Raw genomic sequence first — 24,048 nt, forward strand, 5'->3', positions numbered from 1 at the left:
ATTGTTAATTTAGATGCAAATGATGACGTAGACTTAAGATTCAACATCATGTAGTCTTATCTATGATGTAGACTTTGTTAATCTCGTTACCGATTAGACTTTCTTCTTTACTCCCGTTTAGTCATGTAATCTTTCTTTATGACCTTAATCCTTATATTGGAGATTCAAATTTGGTGGGATAAGTCTTGAATCCTCTGTGTCATGATTCTTTTAAGACCTTAGATTAATCCCTTGCATTTGAGATGCTCTAGTCATAAAAAAAAAAAGTGGATCATTTTTACAAAATCCAGGGGCAAACCGTGATTCCCAAGCTGGATTTTTTGGTAATCCAACGTAACCCAATCACGTAAGTTAAATTAGGGCCGAAAGAGTGGAATCGTTTTCAACCACGATTTATCTTTCTTCCTTTGAAAACAATGTGAGTATTTGATAGTTCAGTTTAATAAAACAAGATGAGAGAGAGTAAGTCGTATGTTTCCTTCCATCCCCCTAATCTTCCCAGTCAATACCGCCTATTTTAGTCAAAACCACTCTTGTTTCTTCCAAATCCACCTCCTCCTCCCTTAATACCGCCTCTACTTTCTCTCTTTTCAGTTATAATGTTTCTGTAATCCCCTTCCTATCGTCTATGTTCCATGTTTGTTTCTTATGTCTCTAAGATTTTAGCTTATTGAAATCCATTTATTGGTTTCCTTTTTCACATCTGTGGAGTTTGGTCTGTCTTTTAATCTTTGTTTAGTTTTCCTATAAGAGTTCCTCCTACTTCATCGTTTTGTATCCCTTTAAAATTCTTTCTCTTCTACATATGTTGAGGCCTTGATTCTTTACTCTAGTAGATCTGTTTTTCTCATCTTTTCTGCTTAGTTTTTCTCTCTATTTCTTAATTTTCCTTTTTGGTTTTCTTTGTGATTTTTCTTGGGATTTCGTGGTCTGGTTAGTAGTTTTTGGATCTACCGTTAATTCTCGAAAACCCTTCTGTGCAAGCGGGTTTGAATTTTTCTTTAGAGTTTTTTCTTCCCTTTTATTTTGTTTTCTCATGGAGGTTGATCAGATCTGCCAATTATTGAATCGACTGGAGTTAAATCTTAACTCTAGAAAACCCTTTGTTAATCAGCTTCTTGGGATCAATTCCTTTTGTGATCAAACAAAACAATTTATGGCCCCAAGTAAACTGAATCACGAAGTCAATAATTTGGCTGATAAAGGCTTTTCTTTTCCTTCTGCTCGTGTTGTTAGATATTCAGAGAGGTATAATAGTTTCTCGGATTCTGAAATCATTCTCTCAGGTGACCTTCATCCAGTTCTAGATGATAAAGTCTCTAAATGAAATGACGGATTCGATTGATCCTAAACTCTCTGACGAGAAAGAAGGAATTACAGTGTTCAACAATGTTAAGGCTATTGAGATTGGAGTTTCAGGGGATAGAGAGTTGTTTTCCTCCGATAAGATTTTCTTCTCCGACGGTCCTTCTGAAACGGCGGTCTATAACAGTTTACAAGTAGATGTGCATGGTAATTCAAGTGACCTAGTCATAAGTCAAGTCTCCGCTTTTGATAATAAATATATCGGTCCAGTCAATTCTTGGGTTGGTCAGATCGAGGGTTGGTTCGAGTCAACAGTCGGAATAGCTAAAGATCTACGGGATGCTCTATCCGAAATGTCGTCTTTGGGGACCACCGGGAGTATTGAGAGTTATAACTGTTTTCCGGCAATCGACACCAATGATTCTGATGACCTAATCCTAAATGAAGTCAGCGGGCAGTCTTCCTTGGTCAATGTGATGTCCGATCAGAGTCAACGATCGGGTCAAGTCAATAATCAGTTTGGTCAAAGTCAAATGGTGGGTCAAGTCATTCCTTGGATTGGTCAAAGTGAATCGGTGGGTCAAATCAGTAATTGGACTGATCTAGTCAATGGATCGGTCCATCCAACAGTTGGAGATGCAAATAACGTCTCGTCCTCTTCGAATATTTATAGGTATTTCTCCTTTATCTCCTGTAGTGGAAAGTATTTCTTTGCTCACATGGAGACTGTGGTGGTTTATTTCTTCATAATAGTTAGCCTAGCACATCATGATGTCCATCTCCTAGAGAATGATAAAAATTATGACAACGGGAAGCTTTCTTTGATTGCTTCCCCCGAGCCTATCTATATAGAAAATCTCCATGAGGTGGAAAAGGATTTGTACCCGTTTGTTATAGACAGTTGTTGTTTTGGCCGGCCTCTAAAAGTTGGGTTTTCTGAGACTGTTTTTATTGCATGCCAATACTTTACAGTCAAAAATGTGGATGTTTGTAGACAAATAAGACTTGATTTTTACTTGTTCTCGCGAGAGTGGAAGGGTCTTATTATTAACTTGACATTCAGAGAGTATGATGCAAGTTGTAATTGGAACAAGTTAACAGTCACGATAATTATATCTTCTAGACAAATCAGACGTAATTTCTATTTATTCTCTCGAGTTTTGTGTGGCTGGATGTGTATCTTGGATGGCGAGTCTGTTAAGTGGATTTGTTATTATGGATGTCATTTGAGCACTTGTAATAAGGTGGATAATAATTTTCGGTCGATGGTAATTTCTTTGAGATTTAATCCTTTCCTGCATTCTTGGGGGGTTGATAAGCATATTGAGCAGTATGATGAGGATTGGTGTGTCTCAAGTATGATGAGGATTGATAAGAATATTTCTTCTAGACATATTGAGCAGTATGATGAGTATGGTCTAAGTTATACTTATACCTGTAAAGCTTTCTATAAGCTTTTAGCCATCAAAGTCATTGTTTTTCGAAAGATTGAATAAGATCTTTATTGGTTCTCTCGTGTGTGGAATGGGCTCACTTCTTTGTCCCTTATGGAGTATGATATGAGTCTCATGTTTAAAGCCTTTTCTCCAAATCAGTCTAGTCCGTTGAGTTCTTGGGATGATTTGTCGGTCTTCAGTTTATTCGTAAGTTGGTTATATCTTGTTGTTAGACCTTTACGCCAGTTTACACCTACGGGGGCTTGGGCTATCAGTACTTATGATTGGTACAAGTCTAAGATGAAGCTGGTTATTGACCATAAATGGTACGTCTGGTTCTTTCAGTGGGTTGCGTCTTCTTCTCGGCAGGTCTTCTAGGAGTCTTTCACTTCGAGTTTTTTTCCAATCAGTCTAATGCAATTCTTCTGTTTGGAGGAAACAAGTCTTGGTTCACCTTTGTTAGTCATCCTCTTCTTTGGAGGAGTGATGCATCTTTGTATGTCACGCATGCCTCATTTATGAGAATTAAACGTCAACATACCCACGTCTTGAAAGGGGCACCAGTAGTGGTTTACTGTAATCACGGTCATAGTGACACTAATGATAAGTTGGCGGAATCAGAGATTTCTTCTGTAGAACTGGATCAAGTGAGGATGTATACTTCTATATCTGGCTGCAACAACTCTTGTCTCGACATTTATTCGCTTTTCCTTTCGTTTCATTTTCCTCTTTGTTGTATTAGCTTACTTTTCTTGTCTTGTGTACTGCCCTGTAATGGTTCGGCCTCCAGTTTAGTGTCTACTAGGTGTGACGGCTAAATTTGTAACCGTTTGATTATAAAAAGAAAAGAAAAGATGGGAGTATTTGATCGCGGGAGAAATCTTATCCCGGACCGTCGGATCTGGAAAGAAAAACCCATTTGTTTTGAGATAGATAATCATAGATAAGTGAAAATCCGGAGGCAAATCGGTAAAGCGATTCCTAGTATGTGTTTTTGGGTAAATCAAAGATCCTGGCTAGGGGGTTAATCCAACAAATCTCCCGTTGATGGGGATTTTAACTTTTAGGGTTTTTCTTTTGGTTCAGGGTTCCAACTTTTGCTGAGCATTCGATTCATTGGGAGCTCCATCACCAAGTTCGTCCCTCTCTCTGTAACCAAGGTTAGTCGTCTTTTTCCTCTTTTCTCATTTGTTTTACTGTGTTTTGATAATGAACAATCATAATTCATAGAAAACCAATAACACATATATGGATATTGTGAAGCCAGAATCTTAATTAATAACTTGTATTGATTCCTCTAGCCTTAGTTAAATGGAGGAAGTTGTGCAGAAATTGCAAGAGGATGTTCGAGAACTGAGTTTAGGTACGTCTACACGAGTAGAACGATTGGATGGTCCACCATCGCCACTCCGTTTCCTAAGAGCAACTGCAGTGGACGACCAAACCTATAATTATGGTCCATGGACGAGACGCAACAGGACAGAGTAAAGATTAAAATCTGGACCAAAACCAAATTCAGGACCATATTTGGTCTGGCACCAAGACCAAAACTATATATAGTGGAGCGGATGTATAATCACCGTTTGTCATCGGGCGTGTATATAATCTACGCCTGTTGTGAAACGCACGTAAAGTCACCGCCCCATAAAGAGGCGTGTATATAAGTTACGCCTGGTTGAGGCGTTGCTGAAATGTTCGCCTGTTGGGACGTTGCTAAAGTTTACGCCCCACGCCAGGCGTTCATAAAATTAACGCCCCATTGAGACGAAGATTATACATACGTCCCAACCCGACGTTTATATAATTAACGTCCCACGCCCGACGTTTATATAATTAACGTCCCAGCCCGGCGTATATATAGTTAACGCCTGTTGTTGAGCGGACTTAATAGCTCCTCCCCATTTACATGTGCATAGAACAGAAGATCAGCGTTGAGAATTCTAACCACATCTTTTATTGCCAACAACTACAAAGCTTGAGTAGGAAACCACTTGGCTAACAACAATTTGGTCTTTTCTCACTGAACTCTTCTAATTGAAAAAATAGAAACGGAGTTATTTACTTACAATTACTGTTTCCACTGAATAATAACCACGATCCACATAGTCTCCCATAAACAAATAATTGGTATCTGGACACTACACCAAAAGAGAAAGAAAAAAAACATAGATTAAACCCCAAATTCATCAATGCATGCATGTGCAAGAGATTTTCAACACAAACAGGATTATCACAAGGAAACCCAGTTAACAATAGCCTTCTAATCATCGAACATGTATCATGTCCCCACTCAAAACAATGACCTTTGAACTCATGTGTTCTTCCTCGTTCAAAAACTGCTACATGAAAAGCACGATTAGAATGCTTTTGTACATCTGCACACGATCTTATCATTCTGTAAGCATGTGATTTCCCCAAGTTTGCATGCCGTTTTTTAGAGCAGTTGCAGGGGATAAAAGCTAGGAGAGCATTAATTGAGTAGGAGGCGTTGATTATACGTACGCCTGGTTGAGGCGTTGATTATACGTACGCCTGAATGAGGCGTTGATTATACGTTCGCCACACCAGGCGTAGATTATACCTACGTCCCTTCTCCGAGCGTGAACTATATGTACGCCCCACAACCAGCGTATTCTTTACCAACGCCCCACAACCAGCGTAAACTATATCCCCGCCTGGCCCAGACGAAGATTATACGCACGCTCCACATGCAAGCGTAAGTTATACATCCGCCCGACTAAATATACTCCACTGCCTTAACGTGACACTACAGACTAAACTCAAATTTGATCGTTTGTTTTGGTCTTTGATCTTTGGTTTTGATCGTACCACTGTGGACGCTCTAAGAGCAAAGATCAAAGACCAAAGATCAAAGATCAAAGACCAAAACAAACGATCAAATTTGAGTTTAGTTTGTAGTGTCACGTTAAGGCAGTGGAGTATATTTAGTCGGGCGGATGTATAATTTACGCTTGCATGTGGAGCGTGCGTATAATCTTCGTCTGGTCCAGGCGAGGATATAGTTTACGCTGGTTGTGGGGCGTTGGTAAAGAATACGCTGGTTGTGGGGCGTATATATAGTTCACGCTCGGAGAAGGGACGTAGGTATAATCTACGCCTGGTGTGGCGAACGTATAATCAACGCCTCATTCAGGCGTACGTATAATCAACGCCTCAACCAGGCGTACGTATAATCAACGCCTCCTACTCAATTAATGCTCTCCTAGCTTTTATCCCCTGCAACTGCTCTAAAAAACGGCATGCAAACTTGGGGAAATCACATGCTTACAGAATGATAAGATCGTGTGCAGATGTACAAAAGCATTCTAATCGTGCTTTTCATGTAGCAGTTTTTGAACGAGGAAGAACACATGAGTTCAAAGGTCATTGTTTTGAGTGGGGACATGATACATGTTCGATGATTAGAAGGCTATTGTTAACTGGGTTTCCTTGTGATAATCCTGTTTGTGTTGAAAATCTCTTGCACATGCATGCATTGATGAATTTGGGGTTTAATCTATGTTTTTTTTCTTTCTCTTTTGGTGTAGTGTCCAGATACCAATTATTTGTTTATGGGAGACTATGTGGATCGTGGTTATTATTCAGTGGAAACAGTAATTGTAAGTAAATAACTCCGTTTCTATTTTTTCAATAAGAAAAGTTCAGTGAGAAAAGACCAAATTGTTGTTAGCCAAGTGGTTTCCTACTCAAGCTTTGTAGTTGTTGGCAATAAAAGCTGTGGTTAGAATTCTCAACGCTGATCTTCTGTTCTATGCACATGTAAATGGAGCGGAGCTATTAAGTCCGCTCAACAACAGGCGTTAACTATATATACGCCGGGCTGGGGCGTTAACTATATAAACGCCGGGCGTGGGGCGTTAACTATATAAACGCCGGGTTGGGACGTATGTATAATCTTCGTCTCAATGGGGCGTTAATTTTATGAACGCCTGGCGTGGGCGTAAACTTTAGCAACATCCCAATAGGCGAACATTTCAGCAACGCCTCAACCAGGCGTAACTTATATACACGCCTCTTTATGGGGCGGTGACTTTACGTGCGTTTCACAACAAGCGTAGATTATATACACGCCCGATGACAAACGGTGATTATACATCCGCTCCACTATATATATTTTGGTCTTGGTCCCAGACCAAATATGGTCCTGAATTTGGTTTTGGTCCAGATTTTAATCTTTACTCCGTCCCTTTGCGTCTCGTCCATGGACCATAATTATAGGTTTGGTCATCCACTGCAGTTGCTCTAAGAGCAACTGCAGTGGTGCGATCAAAACCAAAGATCAAAGATCAAAAAAAAGACCAAAATTTGGGTTTAGTCCGTGTTGTGACGCAACGGTACATGATTAAAATTTCTTCAGGCGGACTTTAAAAGTCCGCCCCATTTTTTTTTGGAAAATTTCATCAGGCGGACTTTAAAAGTCCGCCCCATTTTTTGTACATTTCATCAGGCGGACTTTAAAAGTCCGCCCCATTAAAATTTCATCAGGCGGACTTTAAAAATCCGCCCCATTCTTTGTAAATTTTAACAGGCGGACTTTTTAAAGTCCGCCTCATTCTTTTTTTTTTTATTTAATTAAAATTTCATCGGGCGTAATTTAAATCTCCGCCCGTTAACAAGCGTACTTTAAATTTACGCCCAGCAACAAGCGTACTTTAAATTTACGCCCGACTATATTAGAATTTGGGATTTGGTCGCGACCATATTTGGTCTGGAATTTGATCTTTGGTTGGGATTTGATCTTTACTCCGTCCCACTGTGTTACGATCTCATCCCAAATTTTTGGTTATACTCGCCCACTGTGGATGCTCTACGAGACTATGTCTCACCAAACAAACCTTGCATTATCTCCAATGCTATTCAACACTGGCCTGTCTTAACTAATTGGACACATAATGATGATTATCTTTCCCAAAAACTATCTCGATCAATTGTATCAGTTCATCTCACTCCTGATGGCCAAGCTGATGCATTGGTTCCATCTCCCACTGCTACCAGTACCACCACCAGGTCCACCACCACTTCACTGTCATCTCTCTGCTTTGCATCTGCCCACACCCAACTCATGCCATTCCCGGAAGCCCTTCGACTTATCTCTTCAGGTTCCTCGGATCCATTTGTGGCTTATGCTCAGGAGCAGAATGATTGTTTTCGCTCTGAATATTCATCTTTATCCTCAGATGTGGAAACTCACATTCCTTGGGCCACCGAAGCCCTTGGATGCCATCCTGAAGCCGTTAACCTATGGATAGGGAATCATCTATCAACCACCTCCTTTCACAAAGATCATTACGAAAACCTTTACGCTGTTATCACTGGAGAGAAGCATTTCTTACTCCTCCCTCCTACTGATGTTCACCGTTTATACATTCAAAACTATCCTGCTGCACGCTACTCTTTATCTCAGGTATTCTGTGTAGTCAGAATAAAACTACTTCAGTGTTTAGTCAGAGAATCTTTCACTCAGTAACTTTGTATGTATGCATTTTTCGTTCAGGAAACTGGAGAACTGACATTGCAGCTTGAAGAACCCAGACGACATGTTCCTTGGTGCAGCGTCAACCCTTATCCTCCTGCTGCAATTAAGGACCAAGAAGTTTCAAAATTCCCTTTATATTTCAATGGTCCCAGGCCGTTCGAGTGTACAAAATTGTTTGGCGGTTTCTATGAAATAGGTATTCGACTTCAGACTTTGGAGAACGATATAGTACCATTAAACTAAAAAGGTGAAATGTAAATGGGCAATATTATGTGAATTTTGAAATGCTGATGCTGTTCAGAATTTACAAAGGCTCTTCCATTTCTAGTCAAATGAACCAGTACTTCTAGAAGGCGAATAATCATTTTATTTAAGGATGGATGAGAAATACTGGGATAACCATCTTCAAGTAATATTTGTTATCCTATGAAACCAGTGGAATATTGATGCTTAAGTAGTTAAGACCTTAAAACCCTCGCCATATGATGGTGAAACTAATTAATAGCTTAGTTACTCTAGATTTTCACCGGGTGCACATTATTAGAAGCTACTTTAGCATGTTTGATTAGTCAAGGCAGGGGCGGAACTATGCCAAGACTAGGACTGGCTGAAGCAAGCCCTAGAATTCTTTTCTTTTTTTGCTTACTTAGTAGTAATCAAAGCCCAAGTTTCGTCGAGCCCAGTCCAAGCCAGGGTAAGAATTTCTTTTTATCCAAAAACAGAGAATATGGCTGATTAGTTGGTGTTAATGCAGGCCAAGTATGTGGTTTCATCATGTTAAACAGAGTCCAGACAACAGAGGACGCACCATTGCGATAAACTACTGTATGGATTCTACGAGCCCTGTTTCTCACACTTAAGTTTTTCCTTCTTCTGAAGCCTTCTTTCTTTGTTTTATTTTTGTTGTGAGGTTAAAATTTGATAGATGGGTATTTGGCACGGTACGATATGCAGTTTGATATTAAATATGCATATTTCAATATGTGGCAGACGATTCGGTCCCCATTATTTTCTAATACGTTAGCAGTTCGTGAAAAGAACTTTGATGATTCGGCCATTATAAATGAGTGAAACGTGAATGCCTGAAGTACTGCATGTGTAACTCGATCAAACATGGTAATAAGCTCACCTTCTTCAGAGTGGTCTAATGGTTCCATCAAAACTTTTTATCTTCCTTGATATTCTGTAAGCTTGTATTCATTTGGTTTCATTTCTTTTATAATTTTATATTTCCATAAGTAGGAGCACCTTAAGAAAGTATATTATGTTGTTGGTCTATGTACACTCAAACTTGCCGACCATCAGTTGAAGCTATAGAATGAGCAAGTAGAACATGCTTCACCTTCTTTGTTTCTTTTCTGTACTCCTTAATGTTTGAAACGCATGGACTTGCAGTTGTGGTTTAATAGCTAACAGATCTCGTATTTGTATCTACTGTTTGTTACTCGTGATATTCGTAGGGCAGGTAATTGGTTTATGTAAAATAAACTCTAGAAATACTTATACAGTACATTCTAATAAACATTAAATTCGTTTTCATAAATTGATGATCAACTTTCTTCTCCTTGTCAGAATTCGATCTGTTTGAAAAGTATTAGTTATTTTTCTTCCAGGTAAACAAGGCATGATTTACATGAGGATGAATTGCGCTGGTGGTATACGAAGTATTATGTATTGTTTGCAGAAAATTCCTGTAGAATTGTAACAAGGGTATAGAGATTTCTACTGTAATGCCCAAGAAGCTGGAAATCAGGGCTGGCTATTTTTTTCATGACGGAAGACAAGCAGACTCTGACGAAGGAGACTCGCATGATCGCTGGCCCAGACAATTTTGTGAAACTCTTTTCCTTTGTAGTAGTTAGCTACTGCTACTCTAGGTCAACTTTGGAAAGATTCTGTAAAAACCATGAGGGCCTTATAATTGTTGGGGTTGAGACTTGAGAGTTGTAAATTAGCTGTGTATTCACATAATTTGAGAGTTCTAAATCTTCCCGTCGGAAATATCTCCATCAAATTGGAACGGTTCAAACAGATGGAGTATGACGGGTGAACCATGTAAAACTGTTATGTTGTATTTGTCTGATAACAGACTCGAATTGGATTCTCGCTTTGGGTGCGAGAGGTCCCGAGTTCGATTCTCGGAATGACCTTTGATTACCAGTCGGGCAAATAAACAAAGAGGACGTGTCCGGTTACAAAGATTTAGGGCTGAATTTATAAAGTCAACTAGGTATCGCCTGAGGCTACGGCCCGGGGTTGAGCTTGTAAGTTAGGCGGAACGGAATCTTCCTGTATTTTAACTAGTCGGTCATATTAGCTGGGTTTTTTCCCGTAAAATCATAGTAACACTGAGTATCATCCCGGCCTATGGAAGGGTCTCAACCTCTATCTTTTTTATTTCAGAACTAATAGTAAAACACTAAGGTGATCAAATTTGGAGTACAAAAACTCCATTCAAATGTTGGGATCCATTTGAAGATCAGGCAATGGTGCTAGAGGACTCTACACAAAATCAACAGATCCTGAGCAAGCAGAGGCACTAGCAGCTTTTGAAGCAATCCAGTGGACGAAAGATAAAGGAATTGATAGACTGCATCTAGAAGGAGATAGTCAAACAGTGGTGAATGCTTTAAAAGGAAAGCAAGGAATAGTAAAATGGACTAATTCAAGCATAATAGCAGACTCTTTATTTCTTCTAAACAATTTCAGGAGCTGGAAATGTTCTTTTATTCATCGTGAGGGCAACAATGTTGCAGACACTATAGCAAGAAAAGCTATTTCATTTTCTAGTATGCAAGATTGGCAAGAACTTATGCTTTCTTGGTTAAAAACAACAATTACAGCTGATGAAAACTTATTGGCAGTCTCTGCTTAACTTTAAATCTAATAAAACTTCCCCTTTTGTAGTAAAAAAATAAAATAATAATAATAATGTTGGGATCCATTAAAACTCCATATTAAACAAAATTGATATAAAAATCCCAAATTTTTAAAAATTGATACAAAAATCCCAAACAAAATTGGGTTCATCTTATTTTTGCCTATTTTTTATCCTGAAACCAAAAAATCTAATGATGAAACAGTAAGTTTATGATGAAATCAAATTTTGGTGGTACTGTTTCCGGTTAGTGGTGGTGTTAGTTGGTGGTGGTGCTTTTTATGGTGATGGTAGTGCTAGTATTTGTTGGTGGTTGTGGTGTTGGTTGCTAGTAGTGGTAGTTGATGGTGGATATGGTGGTGGTGGTTAGTGATGGTAGTGCTGGCATATATTGATGTGGATATGGTGGTGGTGGTTGGTGATGGTAGTGGTTGTGGTTGGTGATGGTAGTGGTGGATATTGATACAAAACCCCCAAATATTCATATTATTTGGGGTTTTTGTGTTATTTTTGCTTTGATGGGTTTTTGATGGATGGATAGTGACACCTTTGGGTTATAACTCACGACCCATTTTTATTTTGTTTGTTTTTTTGATTACCGGTTGTGCAAATAAACAAAGAGGAAGGGTCCAGTTATAAAGATTTAGGAATGAATTTTATAAAGTCTACTAGGTGTCGTCAGAGCCTACGGCTCGGGAGTTGGCTTGTAAGTTAGTTGGAACTATAGGTTCTCGTATTTTAATTAGTCGGTTATATTAACTGGTTTCTTTCCGTAAAATCATAATAACACTAAGTATCACGCCGACCTACGGACGTGTCTCAACCTCTACCAACTCTTTTATCTTGTTTGGTTGGCCGATATGTATCCTCCCATAATATTTTGTTTAATATGTAAGTTAGTCGGGGTCCACGGGCATTAAGTATTACCCCGGTTTACAGCTGGGTCTCAACCTCTAATCAATATTTTTATGTCGTTCGTTGGCCGGTATGTATCCTCCTACAATATTTTAGTTAATATGTAAGTTAGTTGGGGTCCACAGAACCGATATTTAATAACCATGTCAGAATATCGTGTTTAGTTAACTATGTCATAGTACCCGGGAGGGAACATCACAGTGCTTGGTTGGGGCCTATGGTCCTGGTATTTTATTGGTTGGATCAAATAGTCATGTCTATGGATTAGAAAATCTAGAGTCCAACGTAGTCTCCGTATTAAAATTAGTTGTGATTCGGTTGAATCTATAGGTTGAACGTTTAAGTTAGCTGGGGCCTTCCGTCCGGTGTTCTGTTGATCGGGTCAAATTAGTCGGGACCTATAACCCCGATCGTGGACCCTTAAACTGTTTTGGAAATTAATATTCGACATTAAAGTTAGTCGTTTTTAATTAAGAAATTAAGTTAGATTAAAGAAATCTATCTATATATATATTAAGAAACTTGTTTACGACAAAAAATAAGATTAGCAGTGTTTGGGATTAATAGTTCCCGTCCGCGGCATAATGCAAGCCCTTCAAATTAAGGTGAACAAATCCCCATTGTAGTAGGAATAATCCGCATTTTGTAGTCTATAATTTTAGTCCAACTGAACTATCACAATGATCCGGATCTTTTAGTATAAAGTTTTGGCCCAAAACGAACTAAAATGACTCGGAGAGAAACTCAAGTCCCGAAAACCTTTTAATGGTTTATTTTGCTTGGAATAATACTATTGGGAGCATTCAGTATTGCAACCAGTGCAGCCTCGATCCACTTGACGACTCTAAAATTCTCGATACCAATTTCACGGTAGGTACTCTTTGGAGTTTGGCCTGATAATAATTTAACAAGTATTCCAACCATCATACTTAGTTCAGGAAAGGAGGTAATGCATTCTAGGTGTACTGATTTTTATAGATACTCAGATTATTGAATGTCAGGCTTCCAAAATAAAAGAACTCCGAGAGTGGTTTTCTCAGTATGCATATGAACTCAGTCAATCTCTTAATAAAGAATGCGAACTATGCGAGTCTGTTGAATATTTTTCTGACAATATCAACAAAGTCATTCAAGAACTAAAATTCATAAAGGAAAAGCTTGATATTCTTGAGGATACTGTCAGAAAAGCAGCCGCTCGGGAAGCACGTAAGATTGAGCTTCATAATACTGAGATGGATAAACTTCGAGTGCTAAAGGATAAGTCTGAATCTAATCTTCTCCTTTCTCAGAAGCAGTGTAAGTCCTTGAAAGAGGAAATTCATGTTTTAAAAGATAACTCTTGTTCTACATCAAATATTGTTCCCAACTCAAGGACATTTTCTGATTGTAGGAAAGCAACTCCCGTTTTTTTTTCTGAGAAACTGTTGAGAACTTCACTTCAAAAAACAAAACCTAAAAAGGCATCTGTTCCAAATCATAATTCGAGAAAAGTTAATACCGAAATGTATCGTTCTCATTGTGATAAAAAAGGACATCTTCTGAATCAGAATGTTAAGTAATCTAAGGAAAATGGTTCATATACTATAATACTCAGTACTGCCAACAATGGTAGAATTGGTCATCACATATCAAACGACATAATACAAAGGATTGTTCCTCAAAACTTTAGAGTTCAAAATCGTCTACATTATGAAGGACATTGCAACATATCACTTGTTATGTTACTTCTCTCAAATCTGATGAGTTTAAAAATAATAATTTTAAACCATAATATTTAAAGAAAGGATTTCTGATGCAGATCGAGCGTTAAAAAGATATGATAATTTTCGCAGCAGCATGAAATATTAAAAAGTAACCGATAAAATTTGTAGAAATTAGGTTTTCTTCAAAGAGATATCCTAAACTCTACGGGTTTATCTAGACCTCGTTAAATCAATAAAAATAACGACTATAGATATGGTTTATCTGGACCTCGTTAATTCTAAGAATAACGACTGTAGATATATCTAAACCTCGTTAATTCACTACGAAAAACGACTATAGATATAATATTAGTATTTAGACCTCGGGGTAAATCTAACTATGAATAAAAAATCAAAATCAATAAAATCAACAAGTTTAATGAAAATAAAATAATTTTGATTAATCAAAAAAGTATCTCAATTTTCGTTTTTGGAGCTCCTTATATAGATAATAAACAAACCCTAAACTTAACAAAAATATAAAAAACTTGTTTTCCAAGGTATCTACTACCTTTAGAAAACTTTCCTAACTTATTAAAACTCTTAAAATAAACTTCTATTCTATTTTAAAATTGCCCTAATTAATAAATCCAAATTTGAATTATTTTTCTACTAAAATTATCATTAATAAAATAAAAATAATAATAATAATAGTAAAACAAGAGATTTAGTTTCCATAAATCTTCCTTCATCACTTTCCTACTAACATAGTCACTGATTTTGGAGTGGTAAGTCATATTAATATTGACGAAAGAATCTATGTTCCTAGATCTTCCATTAACAGATTGAGACATGGCATAAAAAGAGCAAAGTGTGATATTGCTTCAGGTAATCTTTCTTCATCTCTCTCTGCTACTAACGTCAAGAGTTTAGGTACCGAATCAAGATTAAATCCAAGGATTTAGTTGTGGATAACTTAATTCTTCTGTCTAGTGTGTTCATAGTTTTAGAGAATGCATAGTTTAGGGAAGTTTTGTTATGAGAAACATTCGAAGGATGTATACAGTTTAAATCCTATTGGACAGAGAAACTGATGAAATCTTCTATGTGTTTTCACTTAAAAAATTCCTCTTGATAGATGGTATTTCTTAATTCCTACCACCTGGACAAAGTGTTAGAGCACTGCTCGGTCGAACTCGCAAGTTTTGTTATCTCAAACTTGTTTGTCAAGTTTAATTGGTCAAAACTATATACTCGATTTATAGTCTACTTATAGCTATGTCTCGGATTAGGATATAAGTGTGTAGTTGAGCATTAGACTTCACGGTGTTCACCAATTGAAGAAGAAGATCTACTGAAGAGCTTGGACGAACTTCATCAACAAAAGGTAGGTGAAGACTAAAACTTATCTATCACTCAGAAGTCTATTTTATTCTATCTTCTAATGAGACTAAGTCGTATAGATTTATAGACTTTGCATTATACACATTTGAAATTTCGAGTCGAGTTTATCTCGTTTATATATTTCTTGAAATACGTATTGGAAGCTTTTTAGCTTTAGCTAAACTTCATCATCTACTTGACGAGTTTAGTTGTAGACAATTTATTTGTTGGAAACTAAATATTAAGTCAAGATGATCATGTTGAGATTACCTTGAACATCTTACATGATTTGTGTGAGACAATCATTTGATGTTAACTTGGGAAGTTTCGTATTGATCAATTAATCACTTGAAAATTACTTGAAGCTAGTGGTATGTGTAAGATTACTATTGTTGTCTTTTAACGATGTTTCAATGATTAAATGAGAGTTTCAGAACTGCTACCAATATCTGGATAGCACAATATGTGTAATACCCCGAGTTCCGGACCAGGGCCAAACTCATATGAAGATCCGAACTCAAAGCGTTATGGGTCGAAAAGAGACTTATGCATATATATATTTTTATTGTTTAAGTTATTTCGCCAAGCACAATAGAATTTAAAGAAAACAATAATTCACTATTTAAACATCTTTAATAACATTTCTAATAAACAATGATATCAAATTACACGTCAAGCAATTACAGGGACACAACGAAATCACTAAGCTACACATTTCTAACTTCCACTTCCAACTTCCATGAAATATGCAAGGATGTCAATTGGGGTGAGATGACAACTCAGTAGAATGCACCCCCAATCTCAAAACATGCATAACATTATCAATGAGTCAAATAACATACAACATGAGCATACGACATAATTTCGAGCAAATCACTGATATAGATATTCAATCAACATGATTACCACACGAGTATTATTTTCAACAAATCATTTAATTCATTTGTTCAATAATGAATTCACAATACAAATATTGTTTCTACGAAATCATCTTAATATTTCAAAACAAGACTTCACAATATTAATATTATTTCAACAAATCATCCTTCAATCATGAGTTCATAACACCAATAATACTTTCAATAATTCATCCAATTAGATTTCACAATTGAGTTCATAACACCAACAATATTTTCAATAAATCTACCAATTTAGGTTTTAACAATTGATTTCATGGTACGAATTTCCTTGGTTCGTACACCCACCTATCGTTTCTCCGGCATGGACAGCCGCCGTCGATGGTCAGGAACAAAAGTTCCTATGGGGATCATACTAATCTTCTCTCGGGGATCATTACCCGTTTCATATTCGTTATCTGGCAAAAACAACCGCCATCAATGGTCAGGAAACACAAGTTCCTACCTGGGGATCATTACCCATTTAACTCTCGGGGATCATTACCCGCTGTTAACGTGAAACCATATTCCATCTAACGGTAAAACATGAACTCATTTCCATTTTTGAAATCATTTTTTTTACAAGCAATACAAGCGACCATGGCTTAACAACATTTGAAAAACAACAAGAGTTTCTTTTGGGCATTTATACAAACAAGTTAACTGCACACACTTAAGATCATACATCTTATCCGATCTTCCTAAAATTTTATTAGAACATAAAAAACTCAATAAACAATTGCACACCTAAAATTCACAGAAAACCAACGGTTCAAACAAAATCTATTGAATTTACAATGGCATACTAAAACTGGGCAGATTACATGTCATTACCAAACAATTCATGATAAATTCATAATAACCTGAAATTGATCAAATCCAAAGCACGACGAAAGATATCATACATGAATACAACTTTTGTCAAGATTATAAATTATTATAAAATCATTAAGGTTGCCTAATCACACCCAAACCATTGCAAAGCGAAACTGTCCATAATTTCAGAAACAATCATCCAAATTCAACCAAACATTCAACGGTGAACTTACGGTGGATTATTATCAAATTTTAACCAATAATACACAATCATGTTTTTTTTCTGAAGCATAACAATCATGTTATTTATCAGTATAACAATCCCGATCATCAATCAAATATACATAGTTATGCGAATAAATTTCTGAAACCTAGCAATACAAAATCATACAAGAAAGCACATGAAGAAAAACACCAGAAGAGAAAGGGCCTAGCATTCTACCCTCAATTGATACAAAATCCTCCTGATTTTATTTATCCTTTTTCTCCAAAAATCTCTACCTCCATCTTCCTATCCTAGCTTTCTCTCTAACTTATCTTTATAACCCCTATTTTTCTTCTCCCACTTTCCTTTATAAACCATATTCTAATTCTCATATTAATACTACTATGTTATAGGGCCTATGGCCCATGGATGTGCGGTCCATTGGTAGACTAGGGTTTAATCCTTTACTCTTGTATAAATAGAATACTTACATATGTAATGGGGTTCCTTCCCTTCTCTGGTTAATGAAAAGTTCCTCTCTCTCTTTTCTCTCTTTCTCATTCTTACTCCAAAACGTCATAGCAACGAGCTCTTCCCTGAGTCAAGATTTTTTTTTTAAATTTCATTGAACAATCGAACAAACCTACGATCGGTCTTATACTTCTCAATCGAAGCTTAGCCACTAAAAAGAAGAAAATTATCTGTTTAAGAAAGCTCCATTATAATCAGGGATTTTAGTACTTCTATTTTATCTTCTTCCTCTTTCAATAAATCGAAAAGTTATATCTACACCTATCTTTTTATTTCATTTCTTGATGTGAGTGAGATCCTCCACTTGTCTACAATGGCTTGATGTGTAAAATGGTTGTCCGCGTATGCTTGTATCTCTTTATTTCATCTCTTTATTTATTTATTTTTCTTGGATCTGCTCTCATATGCTTGTATGCTCCACTTGTATTTTTTTTTTTTAAAAAAAAAAAAATGGTTGTCCGCATATCATGTTTCCTGTGTCCATCTATGAATATGATTGATGTGTCAAAATGTTGGTCTAATGGTTTGCTTTTTTTTTTTCAAATCTAACAACTAAGCCTAAGTTTTTTTTGTTTTTTTTGTGAACTATGCATGACCTAAACTCTGAAATGTGTACCAGGATGATCGCATTTTTTCTATCTCGGTGCGTGCATACAATTGTCTTTGGTTCATAACCATGTTTTGTTTGATGTGTTCACACTATTCCGCCACATCTAGCTATTTTCATGTACTACCGTATTTGATTCTGACCTAATCATATGTTCTTACTGAAATCATCCGTCGTGATCATATATATTATTCAAATCAGCCCATCTTATGCCGTGTATGTGTACTGTACTAGTACGATTAATAATTCATAGAACCGAAAATTGATCGAACTGAGTAACTCTGCCGTAGCAGCCTCTATTTACTTCAATAAATTCATCACCGCTCACAGGAAGTTCATTACAGCTTAATAAAGCAAACCGAAAAGAATTGGAATCCTAAGATAGAACAAATGAGGACTCAACACCTGTCCACTTAACAACTACCAATCAGGGCTTAGGATAAAGGCAGACACGGAAATATTGGGGCACCCACAGTACAGGCATCCAACAATACTAGGCACATGACAAACACTCCCCCCATGAGAAAAACCTTGTCCTCAAGGTTTGAACTGTGGAAAATGATGAGCTATGTGTTTAGAGTCTTCCCAAGTAGCATCCGCCTCAATAGCATTTGTCCATTTGATCAGCAATTGTGGAACAAAAACCCCTCCTCTGATGACAGTCCTTTTGTCTAAAACAGCTGCAGGTATTACCAAAATTTGGCCATCTGTGTCAAGAGTAGGCAGTGTAGGGAGATGAGTTGCGGAGTTACCCAGTTGCTTCTTAAGTTGGGATACATGAAAGACAGGATGGATTCTTGCGTCAGGTGGAAGAGCTAGCCTGTAAGCTACAGTGCCAATTTTCTGTAGGATGGTGAAGGGGCCATAAAACCTCACTGCTAGCTTCAAGTTCCTTCTGAGGGCAACAGAAGCTTGCCTATATGGTTGCAGCTTGAGGTAAACCCTGTCTCCTACCTGAAACACTCTTTCAGTCCTCTTCAAGTCCGCAAAAAACTTCATTCTATCTTGAGCAGTGTGGAGGTTTTCCTTGAGAAGTGAAAGAATATCAGCGCGTTGCTTCATATAATCTGCTACATCAGTGATTGTAGAAGTGGCAGAAGAAGGAAAAGCCAAGTGTGGATCTACATAACCATACAGAGCCTGGAAGGGACTCATTTTCAAGCTTGTGTGGAAGGTGGAGTTGTACCACCATTCTGCCAAGGGAAGCCAGCTGTGCCATTTTTTGGGTTGGTGACTGCACATGCACCGTAAGTATGTTTCCAGACAATAGTTGACCCGCTCAGTATGCCCATCAGTTTGGGGGTGATAATCCGTACTCAAATTTAGCTGAGTCCCTAGAGCTTTGAAGAGGTCCTGCCAAAAGTGACTTGTGAAGATCTTGTCTCTATCGGATGTAATGGAAGCCGGTAAGCCATGGAGCTTGAACACAGTGGAGATGAACTCTCTAGCTACAGAAGAAGTTGTGTAGGGGTGATGCAGACCAATGAAATGGCTGTACTTGGTCAATCTGTCAACAACCACTAATATGACAGACTTCCGTTCACTCATTGGTAGACCCTCAATGAAATCCATTGATATATGCTGCCAGGCATGATCTGGAATGGGTAAGGGCTGGAGTAGTCCAGCATTGAAATTGTGATCCACCTTGTGTCTTTGACATATATCACAGGAGGAAACAAAGGACAAAATCTCCCTTTTCATAGCAGGCCAGAAGAAATGGGATTTAGCTCTATGGTAAGTTGCTTGCATACCTGAGTGACCTCCTACAGCTGAGGCATGCAGAGACTCCAAAATGTGAGACCGTGTGTTTGCTGAGCTTCCCACATATAATCTTGCTTTGTATCTCAAGATGCCATCCTTGTACGAGTAGTTAGGATGTGCCTCCGGGGTGAGAAGCAGCTGAGGAATAATATTTTGTACCTTGGGGTCAGAGACATAGCTTGCAAGAATGTCCTGAGTCCAAGTTGGAGTGGATGTTGTAAGGGATTGGCATTGTAAAGTGTCGTGCTGTCTCCTTGAAAGTGCATCAGCCACTCTGTTTTCCGAACCCTTTTTGTAGTGGATGACATAGTCAAAGCCTAGTAACTTGATGAGCCATTTTTGTTGCAGCATGGTGGAAATTTTCTGCTCCAAAAGATATTGTATACTCCGGTGATCAGTTTTGATGATAAATTGAGAGCCCTGAAGATATTGTTTCCATCTTGTAACAGCCTGCACAATTGCCAAGAGCTCTTTTTCATAAGTAGATAAGGCTGCAGCTCTTGGACCAAGGGGTTTGCTGTAAAAGGAAATAGCTCTTTGATCTTGCATGAGTACAGATCCAATCCCTGAGTCACATGCATCAGTTTCCAAGGTAAATTGTTTGTTGAAATCAGGTAGTGCAAGTACAGGTGTAGTGGTCATAGCCAATTTGAGAGCATTAAAAGCAGTCGTGGCAGCAGGAGACCAATGAAAGGAGTTCTTCCTCGGTAAATCAGTTAAGGGTCTGCTGATGATACCATAATTCTTCACAAACATCCTATAGTATCCAGTAAGACCCAAAAACCCTCTCAGCCCTGTAATGTTGGTGGGCACAGGCTAATCCACCATGGCTGAGATTTTGGCTGGGTCAGCCACAACTCCATTGCCTGTAATGATGTGGCCTAAGTATTCAATCTCAGGCTGCCCAAATGAGCATTTAGAAAAGTTGGCAGTTAACTGGTTTGCCCTGAGAATGTCCAATGTGGTTTGGAGGTGAATTAAGTGAGAATCCATGGTTGGACTGTAAACCAATATATCATCAAAAAACACCAGTATAAATGATCTGAGGTGATCTTGAAAAATGTGATTCATAAGAGCTTGAAATGTAGCAGGAGCATTAGTGAAGCCAAATGGCATAACCTTGAATTCAAAATGCCCATGGTGAGTCCTGAAGGCAGTCTTGTGTATATCAGAAGGGGAGACTCTAATTTGATGATAACCTGACTTAAGATCAAGCTTGGTAAAAAATTTGGAACCATGCAGTTCATCTAGGAGCTCATCAATGACTGGAATGGGAAATTTATCCTTGATGGTGAGACTGTTGAGTTTCCTATAGTCTACACAGAACCTCCAAGAGTTGTCTTTCTTCTTGACAAGGAGAATAGGAGATGCAAAAGGGCTGTTACTTGGTTGAATTATACCAGTATGCAACATTTCCTTGACTAAGCTTTCTACCACTGCCTTCTGCAAATAGGGGTATCTGTAAGGCCTGAGGTTAACTGGTTCTGAGTTTGGTTTCAATGGTATTTTATGGTCTAGGGCCCTTGTAGGAGGAAGTTTTGTTGGCACATCAAAGACATCCTTGTATTGAGTTAACAAGGAAGAAATTTGGGGTGGTGGTGAAGGAGGAGGTTGGGAAGAGATGGAGAATAATTGTCCTACCAACCCATGTGAGTGTTTTTGAAGGAATTTCCTAACTGCTGAACCACTCATCATGCTCAGAGAAGATTTTTGTGGAGCTCCAGTAAGAGTGATCTTCCTACCCTTATATGTGAATGTAATACAGAGCTTGGAAAGATTGAATAAGACATCACCCAAATTTCTTAGCCAGTCAGCCCCCAAAACAATGTCACAACCCCCCAATGGAATTAGTCGTAAGTCCCCACAAAATTTATGTCCCTGCATTGACCAATTAAGTTGAGAACATATACCTGAGATTATTGTTTTCTCTCCATTGGCCACAGTCACTAGTAAGCTAGCAGTGTGGGTCACTGGACATTGGAGTTCCTTTGCCAGAGCACTGTAAATAAAACTGTTAGTGCTACCTGTATCAATGAGGATAGAGATGGGCTTCTTGTGCAGTATACCAGGAATTCTAATGGTATCAGCCGATACAGTCCCTGTCAGGGCATGCAAGGAGATCTCCATATCACTTTCTACAACAGGTGCTTCCTCTGTGTCCATAATTAACCCATCCTCTTGCTCTGAACTGCCTGAAGGTTCTTCACCAATCAGAACACAAAGATATTGTTTCTTGAAAATATGACCTCGTCTATAATAATCATCACAATTGAAACATAAGCCTTGGTCCTTCCTGGCTTGCACTTGTTCAGGTGTAAGTTTTTTAAGTGGAATGATGGTATTAGACTTTGGAACTGGTGGAGTAGGAGCTGGGTGAGGAGGTGGCGTTGAGGTGAAGGAGGCTGGAGTGAAGGGCCTGCTAGAATTAATGGGTGTATGAATTTGTTTTTGTGGGTACTTGGTCACCCTATGCTGTAAGCTCAGTGTTTGTTCTTGCATTCTAGCAAGGGAAAAGGAATTTAACAATGTCTGTGGGTTAAACATTAGTAATGAACCCCTTAGTTCTTCCTTCAGGCTACCAATGAAACTAGCTATAAAGTAAGTTTCAGGGAAGTGTGGGTGAACACTCAATAACAATGCCTTCAAATATTCAAATTCTTCAAAATAAGCATCAACTGTAGTCAACTGAACCAACTTATTGAATAAACCCACAATATTATCATGAGCTGGGTTCTCAAAACGAGCACAAATATTTTCACAAAAGCAAGTCCAAGAAATATGGGGTTGGGTAATACAGAGATTGGCATACCACTTAGTTGCTTTTCCATCCAGATGAATAGCAGCCATTCGTGTTTGATTGACGTCTGGAACGCCTTGCATCTGAAAATAATACTCACATTTCTGTATCCAACTTTTTGGGTTCTCTCCGTCGAATCTAGGGAAATCGAGCTTAGGAATACGATTAATTGAGTGAGGGTTACGAATGTTGGTGTGAGCAAACAAATCGTTACCTTCAGTATGAGCATAACCACCTGTAGAACCTTCTGCTTCCCCCGGATCTGGATTGTGAGAAAAAAATTCTGTCAGATGAGATCTCAAAGTCTTCTCGAATTCAGATCGAAGAGACTGTATACTCTTTTCAACCTCCATCTTCACTGTTTGTACATCCTCCTTAGTCGATGTTGTATTGAGCTGTAAGGCTAGCTGATTAACCTTTTGATGTAAGGAATCGATTTCTCCCTGTTGTCTATTGTTAGTATCCTGTAATTCTCTGCACGTCGGAGCAACCATTGTAATTGATAGGAAGGAACGGCTCTAGATACCAATTGTACTGTACTAGTACGATTAATAATTCAGAGAACCGGAAATTGATCGAACTGAGTAACTCTGCCGTAGAAACCTCTATTTACTTCAATAAATTCATCACCGCTCACAGGAAGTTCATTACAGCTTAATAAATCAAACCAAAAAGAATTGGAATCCTAAGCTAGAACAAATGAGGACTCAACACCTGTCCACTTAACAACTACCAATCAGGGCTTAGGATAAAGGCAGACACGGAAATATTGGGGCACCCACAGTACAGGCATCCAACAATACTAGGCACATGACAATATGCTCATATAGTTGTATCTGCACTTGCTTACTTATTTTCTCTGAATCAATGGTACCATCGTTTTTTTTCTTTAGTAATTATGATTGATTGAATGATAAGTATATTTGAAGAAATAATATAATATTATAATATTTTGTCCGTTTATGAACCTATGCTCAAATGTTTAATATAATATTATAATTTTTAATATATATATATATATATATATATATACTATTGTGTCTGTTTGGGCATATGCCATCCGTGTCTGTACCATTTGACCTGGTATGATTCGATTAGTCATAAGCGTCAGTTTGACTATATGTCTTGTGTGCACCATGAGAGAAGCAATTTTTTTTATCATTATAATTACCAATCACGTCTGATCTGTACTGGTCCTCCATATGCTTTATGTCTTTCCACTGTTTTATTAGTGTGTCTATCTATATTCACTAAAAAATTATTGATTGTGACGTACGTTTTTTGTCTGTTTGCATGTCCGTTTCTTTTCTTTTGAACGTCATTATGAGTGTCTGACTTT

General features: G+C 37.9%; 2 protein-coding genes across 2 annotated transcripts; one reads left to right on the forward strand and one right to left on the reverse strand.

Moving 5' to 3' along the window:
- The first annotated feature begins 1,328 nt into the window (after positions 1-1,328).
- Positions 1,329-10,392, forward strand: LOC113354733. Its single transcript, XM_026597874.1, has 7 exons — positions 1,329-1,978; positions 2,975-3,067; positions 3,828-3,901; positions 7,577-8,166; positions 8,257-8,434; positions 8,993-9,354; positions 9,852-10,392. Exons 1-6 carry the CDS (start codon positions 1,329-1,331, stop codon positions 9,055-9,057), a joined length of 1,650 nt encoding a protein of 549 aa, XP_026453659.1. The 3' UTR covers positions 9,058-9,354; positions 9,852-10,392.
- A 10,336-nt stretch (positions 10,393-20,728) lies between these two features.
- On the reverse strand, positions 20,729-23,203 carry LOC113354765. Its single transcript, XM_026597875.1, has one exon. The coding sequence runs from the start codon at positions 23,201-23,203 to the stop codon at positions 20,729-20,731; it is 2,475 nt and encodes an 824-aa protein (XP_026453660.1).
- Between the last annotated feature and the right edge of the window lie 845 nt (positions 23,204-24,048).

Source organism: Papaver somniferum, chromosome 1 (genome assembly GCF_003573695.1).
Source record: "Papaver somniferum cultivar HN1 chromosome 1, ASM357369v1, whole genome shotgun sequence".
In the NCBI taxonomy this organism is placed as follows: Eukaryota; Viridiplantae; Streptophyta; class Magnoliopsida; order Ranunculales; family Papaveraceae; genus Papaver; species Papaver somniferum.